Source organism: Entamoeba histolytica, genomic scaffold, assembly GCF_000208925.1.
Source record: "Entamoeba histolytica HM-1:IMSS scf_1104750516697 genomic scaffold, whole genome shotgun sequence".
In the NCBI taxonomy this organism is placed as follows: domain Eukaryota; phylum Evosea; order Mastigamoebida; family Endamoebidae; genus Entamoeba; species Entamoeba histolytica.
The window spans coordinates 5,129-16,264 of NW_001915184.1; the positions used below are offsets into that span (position 1 = coordinate 5,129).

Genomic DNA, 11,136 nt, shown 5'->3' on the forward strand with positions numbered 1-11,136 from the left:
AGAAGAAGATAAAAAGATGAATTAAATTGAATGAATTTTGAAAAAAGAATAATAAAAGAAATAATACTAAAGAAGAATGATTTATTCACAAAACAAGAAGAAAATCTACAAATAAATAAAACAAATAAATTACTCATCTTTTAAAAAGTGAAGTTATAAGATTAGTCTCATTTAATCAATGAAGAATGAAATATAAATGTATTAATATTTAATTTTCTATTTTTTATTAAAGAATTTCACATTTTTTTAATTTCTTATTTTAATATGAATATTTTTTATTATTGAATTACACTTTACTTCTATTATATCATTTACTTTCATTTGAATGTATTGTTTAGTATTTTCTTTTATTTTATGTGACATTTTAATATATTTAATATATTCTTTTTCATTATTTACATTGATGTTTATTGCTTTTATTATACTTTCAATTTGTTCATTTCTTAATTTCTTGTATAATTTCTTATTTAACCAATTAATTGAAAAACAATACAACACTTCAATTAAATTTCTATTTCTTTATTTTGTTGTTTTTCTTGCCTTTTAATTGTACTTTCTTTGCTATTTGTTTTTCATTGTGTCTTTCTCTTTCTAAACCCTTTTCCTTGATATTTCGTTTATCATTATTATAGTTATGCCATTTATTGTTATTGACATTCATTCTTTTTTTTATTGTATGACATTAAATTTCTATGACTTGTTTGATTTTCTTTACAACACACATTGTTATTACACAATATCCATTACAATAAAATTTGTTGTATTTCCCTGCATTGGAAAAGGATATCTAAAATAAAATAATAATTAAAAATTAGTTAATTAAGTGTTAATAGATTTTTCATATATTCTTCCTAGTTTAGCCGAGATTAATCCATTCAATATTTAAAAAGAGTAATCTTTTTGTTTAACTTATCATTTATGTTTTTCTTGCAAATTGAGAAAATCACTTCTTTCTTTATTTTTTCTTATTAATGTCTTCTCATCCTTCTTCTGCTTATTTCTTCTTTTTAAACCTTTGTTTATTTTCTGCCTTAATTTTAAACAATTTCTTTTTCCTTTTTTCTTTATTTTATGAATGAGAGAAGAGAGTATTTCATTCCCATTATATTACTATGTTTAATTTTCTTTTAGTCTTACCCACACTTTAGTACTTCCTTATATTACACCATGTAATATTCTATCATAATATCTTGCTACACCCTTTGCAACATTCCCTAATACATTTCTAATTCAAATACACTGTCATAATCAGATAATAACTGAGAGAGTCGAAGTTTGAATTTGTAATAGGGTTTATGTGTGGTGTTTTAGACATGCCACTTTCGATTTTTCAATTTTTTAAAGTAATTAAAACATATTTTTCATACATAGTTCAATGTTATACCATTAAGCACTGTACAAATGAAGTATTACTTATTAATAATTGTTGTGTCATTTCTGCTATTTATAGTTATGTTGATGAAAGAGAAATGATTTTTTCATTCTGACTGCAAAAGAAATATTCTATTTTCTATTTTCCAATAAAATTTCATTAAAAAAATAGTTAGTTATGCCATTTAGAATAATTTAGTACTTGTTACAAATACATAACACTATGCTTTTTTGTTAAATTATTTAGAAGTTTTTAGTTGAAATAAAAACAATGATTGTTTGCACGGTATTATGTGAATTTTTAATGAATTTAATCATTTGAGTTTTTGAACTTCAATAATTTTCATTTATAAAGAGATGTGTGAATATAAACAAAAACCTTACAATATACAAATGTATATGTATTTTATCATCAAAGTTCTATGTGAAGTAATAGTCATTATTATGTCTCTAATACTAATTGGTATTTTCGATTTTCTTCATGTTAGTTCAAGTGATGGTGCTAATGCAGTTATTATGTTTTTGATAATACTAATATGCATTTTCTGTTTTCTTATTGGGAAGTTAAGTGAAAGTGTTGCTAAACAAGAAGTTAATCAACCTCCACAAAGAAACTAAAAGGCATTCTACGGTATATTGATTGAACATATTGGACAATTGATTTATGACATTGGATCTCTTTGTAGAAAATATGCTTTTAAGTACTTTGTCAAAATAGTTATAGACTGTTTATTGGATATAATTTTCAAATAAAATAATATTTGGATTAGTTTGTCAACTTTATTCTAATTAATACATTCGTCATATTTTGGTTTTCTCTTTATAAGAATAACGTAGAATTGAATAAATCAATCATTAGCCGTGTGTTTCATTGTTTGAAAACAAATGACTAATAATTCCATATTCCATTTTAATGTATCATATTATTTTAAATACAAATCATCATCAGATTTATTTAGTCACTCTACATCGTTTGTTACATCATTTTTATTTCATAAAATAAATACAAACTTGGGAAAATATTTAATGAAAGACTTATAATCATTCATTGAATAATCTAATAACATTTCAACATTATTGATAACAACTAAATTTTTGATGATTTTTCTTCTTTCAGTAGAAATACATACAAATTAATATTCACTGTTATAATACATATTTTGATAGAATATATCACTTATCTACTAAAAATTCATGATAAAAATATTTAAAATACACTTAAACTTTCTTTTCTTTTATTATTAATTAATTTTTGGTTTTCCTTAGACAAGTTGAATATATGAATGAGATGATTTGTTGAATATAGTCAACAAACTTTTATGTTTCCTCATCAAACTATATTCAACTTTTCATTATTTTGTTATTTTATTGAATGAACATGTTTTTAAAATTGATAAACAGAAAAATCATATTAAGTGAATGTTAAATAATTTCATAGAAAATGAAATACAATTTAACTTCATTTCTTTTATAAGTTGTGAGTTATGAATATCATTTTTTTTTATTTTTTTAATATAAAAATAAAAAAAGGTCATTTATTAGATTTATCCACTATTTGAGTTCCACCATATCAAGAAGTGATTATTTCAATTTCTTCAATATGCTCTATTGGTGTAATAGAGTTCATTTCTAACATGCTCGCATTAGATTGTTCTTCTTCTAATGTACTGTCAGAATTTCCTGTATAAAACATTAAGTCTTTCATATTTTTGATAATAATTGTTCGTAGGATTTTGGGGAATTCTAATTTTAATTTCAGTGCTTTTAATCTTCTTATAGACTCTTTGTGTATTAATCCATTTATTGATAATATAACAGGTATTATTTCAACATATATTATTTCTCTATTATTTCTTAATTTCTCTTGTAAATCTTTGTATTTATTTATTTTATGAATTTAATTTAATTCTAAATTATTATCCTGATATATAGCAACATCTATAATATATCATTTCTTTTCTGTAATATTTTGATATTATATAGCTTATCTTCTAGCATGGAATGAATTGTCACTAACCAACAAATCTTTATTGTAAGTTATAACCATTTCATCATTATTAATACATTTTGGAGGATTATCAAAATCAATTGCATCAAATTCATTAAAATGGATAATTAATATGTGTTTAAATATTTGTTTACAAACATAATCATGTTTTAATATTTGATTCTTCTTCATTACAGGACATCCTAACAATATATGACTAATAGATGCTATTGTGTTAGGGCAATGTTTACAATATTTTAAATCATCATTTTGGAGTATTTTAGATTTAATATTTCCTGCCATACTTACTCATTCTTGCATCTTTACTATTTGGAGGAATGCATTTCTTTTTATATTTAATGACATCCATGTGGCTACTGTTAATTTCTTATTATTGAAAGTGCCATTTGCACATCTTATATATTCACCACATTTCTTTCCATTCATTTAAATATCATTTAATTCATTATTTACCCATTCAAATATTTCCTTTACATTGTGCTTTCTTTCATTTATTTCTATTACGTTCATTAATTCATTAAAATTAATCTTCTTACCAAATGCTTTCTTCATTCTTTTAATTATTCAATTTGGATTTTCTTTTATTATTTCTATCATTTCTCCTATTACTGTGCTTGATCTCCACTTATATTTTAAATATATTCTTAATAATTCTTTACCACATTCATCTCTTGCTGACATCAATCCTAATCCCAATTCATTTATTTTAACATATAATCTACTTTTTGGGATATTTCTACTATATAATTGGAGTTGTATCAATGATTTTCTTATTTGTTTATCTATCTTCTCCAATTCTTCTAGTTTATATTTTACAATACTAAATCCATATCTTAATTTGGAGATTATATCACTATTAATCTTTCTTATTGTATTGATACTGCTGTACTTCATAGTGTTTAATGATGATAAAATAGAAGATACATCATTTAATATTCTTGTACAATATTTATTGATATTTATTTTATCTCCTATTTCAATACCAAGATATTTATAATGATTATCATTAGTTACTCTTGGTAATTCAGCTAATTCACCATTTATTTGACTATTAATATTAGTCATTATCCCACTCTTTTCTACATTAATTTTTAATCCTATTGCATTAAATATTTCTTTAGTTAATTTGTGTGCTTTTTCCATTTCATCGAGGCTATTATTCATTATCTTTAAATCGTCCATATATAATATGTGGTTTAACTTGACTTGTTTTTCTTCTCCATTCATTTTAATATTTAATTTGTTAATTTGTTTATCTAATTGTTTAGATAATACATCAATAGATAATACAAATAAAAGTGGAGATAGGCTATCATTTGTATTCTTCTTCTTTCTACATTATTCATACCCACACTTTCTTGATTATAATATAAATTAAGACATGTATTATTTAATATATATAATATACTATTAATTACTGCTAGTGGGATATTAAAATATATTAAGCATTGTTTAATCCATTGGTGGTTAATACTATCATATGCTTTGGAGACGTCATAATATGTTTCTACCCACTTCCATTTAGCCTTTATTAATAATTGATTGATTATAGTGTTATATAATAATCCTTCTTTTGATGATATGTATATTTCTTACATCCAATTTGATTTAATGAAAGTTGTTTTTCAATTTGATTTAGCATCAGCTGGCTTTCTATTTTCATCTTTAATATTGATGTATACACTTTTAACAGACAATTTAGGCAAGTTATTTGTCTGTAATTCTGTGTGTCTAATTTATCTCATTTCTTATATATTAATATTGTCCTTCCTTGAATAAAATGAAGAGGTATTTCGTTAGGATTGTTCAACCATTCATTAAATAATTTTAATAAATATTTCTTTGGTTGTTCTAATTATTTAATCAAAAATCATTGTATTTTATCAACTCCCGGTGCCTTCCAGTTAGCAGTAAATTTAATAGCACAATCTAATTAATTTGGAGTGATTATACATATTCTATCATTAGTTCTATTTTCAATTAATATTTCATATAAATTAATATTTAGACAAATCTATATTAGTGTTAGTTTCATAGATTCCTTTCCAGAAATTAATAGTGGAGATATTATCTGGATATTCATCTTCTTTAGATTTATTTAGGTGTTGTCTTTTCCATATTTCATCATTTTATATTTCAATCTTATTCTTTTCCAATTATTCTTTCTTGCTTCTATTTCTATTCTTTTCATCTTTCGGAGGTATTTATAATAGTTTATTTGTTTATTTGTTTTTATTTTAATATGATATATATCATATTTCTTAATATGTAATATTCTTTTTAATTTCATATATTGTTTATTATTAAGTAAATCTCTCAATCTACATATTTTTGATTGTAATATTCTTTCTATACTTTTCTTTCCACTTCTTTCTTGCTTATTTTTATTAATTATGTTAATAGTGGAAGCTACTGATTTAATATAATGATAATAATCATCTAATGTATTGATTATTATTTCATTTTTATTAATAATATTAATTATTTGATGTATTTTCTTCTTATTGTAATAATAGTTAATAAATTGTACATCTTCTTGTTCTTTCATTTCTTCTTCTTTAATTACTTTCATTACCTCCTCTTCTTCTATTTCTTCTTTCTTGTTCATTCTAGTTATTATTTCTTTTAACTCATTATCTTTCCATTGGTGTTTTATTATTTCTTCCTCCATTATTCTGTTTATTTCTCTTTTAATTTCATTCTTTATTTTAAATGTCTTCTTTATTACTTCTCTATATTCATTAATATCATTTACTTTAATTCCAAATTCCTGTATTAATCTTTCTATTATTTCTTCTTTAAGTTGACCTCTTAATTTCCTTTCAAATAATTTCAAAACAAAACATTTATAGAGTGTTAAAATTTCTTCTTTTCTATCTTTTTGCTTCCCCCGTTTTTTTGATTGTCTAATTCTAATGTAATGATCTTCTTATGCTGAATATCCATTTCTTCAATGGATTTCTGCGTTAACTTTCTTTTTTTTGAAAATCATCTTCACTTGATGATATTTCATCAGCTACTACCACATTGGGGGTGAGGTCATTCACAATTTGTGTTTCAGATGAGTCTGTTATATTGTAATTTACCTCATCTTTCTTCTTTTCTTCCTGTGTATTTTCATTTTCTAATTTAGATAATTTATCATTCATGAATAGTAGTTGTTGTGTTAAATTGTTTACTTCAAACATTTTCCTCTCAGACTCAGCATGGAATTTGAATATTTTTTTATCACACTCGTGGTTTTTTGTGCTTATCTCCTTCTCATGCTTCTTCTTTAATGCCATAATATCTTTTGTTAGTTTCTTAATGGTTTATTCTTTTATTTGTATTTCCTTTTTCATTTCTTCTTTCTCTTTCATATCCTCCTCCACTTTTTTCTATTTCTTCTACTCTTTTTTCCTTTTTACTGTTTTCTTCTTCCTCTTCTTCAATATTCTTCTTTATTTTTATTTTCAACACTCATTACATAGTTATTTTATGTTTTATTGTCTTTAATCTCAATTGGGTTGTACTGATTATTGTCTTCTTCCATCGTCATACTAATAGTTTCTTCTTTTCTGATTGTTTTTGTTTTTTTCTCGTGCAAGAAAATACCATCTTCTCCATATTGTTGATGATGTATATTCTTTAATCTTGGTATTTTTAATTTCTTCTACTTCTTGTGGTGTAAGTATTTTAATTTCTTCTTCAGAGAGTTTTTTCCAATATTCTTGGTTTTGTATTTCAATCATTTCTTTTCTTTGGTTTCTGTTTTGTTTCTTATTTTGATATTGTTTCTATTTTCTTTGTGTGTTATTATGGTACTTGTTTTTCTTATATTGATATTGTTTATTTCTATTGAAGTTGTTATTATTATTAAAGTGTTTATGACGATGATTATGAATGAAGTGATGAGTGAAACAATTTGTATCATCAATATTGTGATATTTATGGTGATAATTATTATTGTAATGATTAGTGTGATTATTCATGTATCTCTGTCAATACAGATAATACCTCTTTTCACTCATTCTTCTATCATTTATATTTCTTGGTTGATGTGAATTTCTTCTTCTTTGGTTATTTGTTTTATATTTTTTGTGGTGTCTCCTGTAATGGCATTTTTTCATTTTCATTTTCATCAAATAAATAATAAATAATAATTAATTGAAATATAAATTATTTGTTATTAATAATTTATATTAAAAAAATAAAAAGAAGAAAAAATGAATGACGATTATCTTAAAAATAAAAGAAGTTCAAACTAAAAATAAAAGAAGAACTAATAAATAATAAAATAATAAAGAAAGAATGCAATTAGGATATAATGAAATAATGATTGTCTCAAAGTATTTTGAAGATATTAAAGATTTTATTAATTTAGAAATTGGAATTAAAAGATTTCAAGGAAATATGGAACAATTTCATTTTAATCCAATTCCATTGAATCAATATTCAAGAAAATTATTTCCTAATATTGAAACATTTCATATTTATAATAAAGAAGATAAAATATTTAAAGATGGAAAGATATTTAAACAAATAATATGGTATAAAGTGAGTTATTCAAGATATTTAAAAGAGAAAGAAGAAATGAATGAATATAAAAATATTGAATATACACGAAAATATAGAAATATATTTGGAAATACAATACAAAAAGAAGTTAATTCACTTGGAAATTATTGTTTTTATGAATGTAATGATATTCAAGAAAGTGAAATACCAACAAGTGTAAGTAAAATAGGAAAATATTGTTTTGTGAATGTTCATCATTAAAAACAATTAATATACCATCATCAATTACATCAATTTGAATTGGATGTTTTTATCATTGTGGATGTGAAGAAGAATTAAAGAAGAATAAAACAATACCAAAAAATTGCTTTTATATATAATAAAGAAGAAATAAAGAAAGAAGATAATTGAATTATTAAAGAATAAAAAGAAATTTCATTTTATAATTTAAATGATAAGAAATACATAATAAACAAATTAAATGATAATAAAATAAAGAATGAAATATCAAATGAATGAAATGAAATAAAATCATTCATCATTTATTTAATTATTAATATGTTATGTTTATTTATTTTTAATTTATTTCATATTATTTATTCGTTTCAATATGTTGAATTGATATTTCATCTCTTATTAAATGATATTTCATTCTTTATATTTGTTTTGTAATAATTTTATTCTTTATTTTTATTCTTCTGTTTTTTATTTCTTCCTCTTTCTGATTTATTTTAAACATCATGTCATTTCACATTTTTATTTTCTCTCTTCTTTATTTTTATTATTGTTATTATTTCATATAAATATTTGGTATTTAATTCAAATATAAAATAAATCATAAGAATAATGAAATAGAAATGATGAATAATAATGAAGAATCAATATAAATTTAATTATATTCTTTATTTTATTTTAATAATAAATAACAATATTAATCAAATAATAATGGTAACAATAAATATGAAATAAAACAATGATAAATTGATAAAATAAAAAGAATAATTTTATTGTATTTTCATTTATTTTATTATTCATTTAAATATATGATATTTTATTATTTATTTCATTTCTTATTATTTTAATATATTTACAATATCTAATGTATCAATTTGATATGGTAATGATTTATATTTATTTATCATATTTTATTCAACATAAAAATAAAATATTAAATAACAATAAAATAATTTCATAAATAATATACAATAAAATTATATGAAATGATGAAATTAATAAAAATATAAAAGAATAAATAAAATGAAGAGTAAATTATTGAATAATTAATGAATAATATAAAAGAAATAAAAATAAGATATGAATAACAAAAATAAAAGAATAATAATAGAATGAAGAAATGATTAATTCAATTATATTAATGTTTATTTCTTATTTATTTAATTATTTTAATTATATTTGTATGAATTTCTCTATTTCTTTGTTTTATTATCTATTGTTGTTTATTTTATCTATTTCATTTATTTTATATCATTTATATTGTTTATTCATTGAAATTATTATTTTTATTTTATGTTTTATTTCATTATTTCATTTTGATTATTATTCTTTGTTGTTTATTTATATCATTTGTTTATTTTATTCATTCTCATCATTCATTTTATTATATTTTCTTTTATCATTTAATTATTTATTATTTATTGTGTAATTTATTAGATTATTTGTTATTATTAAATATGATTAATTGAATATTGAATTAAAATAACATTTCATTAATAATTCATTATTACTATCAATAATTAATATAATGAATATAATGTTATTCATTTCATAATTATTCAATTGATAAATTCACATAAATTAAATACAATTTAATAAAATAGATATAAACCAACACAAAATGATTGAAACACGTTAATATTCACATTAAAATGTTTATTGTCAATTAGAAAAGAGTTTCATTTGTATTATTCTTTTTCATTAATTCTTTATATTTGTTTTGATTCTTCTTATCATTTTATGACTTTTCTCTTTTTATTTTATTTTATTATTTCTATATTATATTATTACTATATTTATTACTATTTGATTATGACTTTAATTATTGAATAAATATGAAACATGTCAAAAGTCAATATTTAATATTCTACACTCTCTCATTTCATATTTAATTCATTTACTTTGATTTATAAAGTGATTTCATTGTGTAAGTCACAACAAAGAGTAATTTGTTTAATGAAATCCATCCAGAAACACATAAGAGTATCTAGAAGATGGTGAATAGAAAATACATATCTTCTTAAAGGCATTTGATGATTATTAGAATATTATATTTGGTTGTACTTTTATAAAGGTCAGCTATTCAGTTGGTCCTTCTTCTTATGATATGAATGAATAGCTTATTTATACCATATGGTGAAGTATCAACGATAGACAAAAACCAATGTAGATTTATTTCCAAATTAAATTCAACAAAATTGTCTGAAGTTATTGAGAAGAAGATGAGAAATGGAGAAATGATAAGTTCAAATAGAACATTTATCCCAAAGTGTCAGTTAGTCAAAAAGAATAAAAGAGAGAAAATAAGGGATAATTGAAAATAAATAAAATAAATGTTTTAAAATGGTTAATGTTTTTAATAAAATAAAAAATAAAATAAACATTTAAAGAAATAATGATAAAATAATGATAATTAACAAATTAATATAGAATATTCACATTTCAAATAATATCATTTCATTCATATTAAAATAAATAAAAAGTACAATAAGAATGATTAATTATTATTTTATTCATTTCTATCTTCTTTATCTTTATCTCTATTTTATTATTTCTTTATCTTTCTTTATCTTTGTTCTTTATCTCTATTTTATTATTTATTCTTTCTATTATTTAATTAATTACATTTTTCATTTTATTATTCTTTTATTTCTTCTTCATTACATTCTTCTCGTATTTTATGTTTATTCATTTATTTCTTCATTTTCAGATTAATATTTTCATTCTTTAATATTTCTTTATTAATTCTTATGTTATTTGTTTATTTTATTTGAATAGTATTTGTTTTATGTATTGTTTATTTTCATTTATTATTTCTTTTATTTGACTATTTCTTGTATTTCTCTTTTATTATGTTTATTTGTTATAGAATTTAATGTATTTATTATTTATTATTCTTATTAAATAATCAATACATTCATTTTGGTTTATTTTAATTATTTTATGTTTTTGTTATTTATCATTTGTTGTTTCTTCTTCTTTTCTTTGTTTCATTTTCTTTCTTTGTTTGTTTATTATTTTCAATA

At 21.0% G+C, this 11,136-nt stretch overlaps 1 protein-coding gene across 1 annotated transcript, besides 5 other annotated features; it reads left to right on the forward strand.

Annotated features, from left to right (window-relative positions):
• Positions 1-258: 258 nt before the first annotated feature.
• Positions 259-590: a repeat region.
• Positions 558-785: a repeat region.
• Positions 786-805: 20 nt separating this feature from the next.
• Positions 806-1,326: a repeat region.
• A 1,561-nt stretch (positions 1,327-2,887) lies between these two features.
• Positions 2,888-6,820: a repeat region.
• Positions 6,668-7,482: a repeat region.
• A 187-nt stretch (positions 7,483-7,669) lies between these two features.
• EHI_028330 (uncharacterized protein) lies at positions 7,670-8,137 on the forward strand (the record flags this gene model as incomplete). Its single annotated transcript, XM_001914143.1, has 1 exon — positions 7,670-8,137. One exon carries the CDS (start codon positions 7,670-7,672, stop codon positions 8,135-8,137), a length of 468 nt encoding a protein of 155 aa, XP_001914178.1.
• Positions 8,138-11,136: the final 2,999 nt, after the last annotated feature.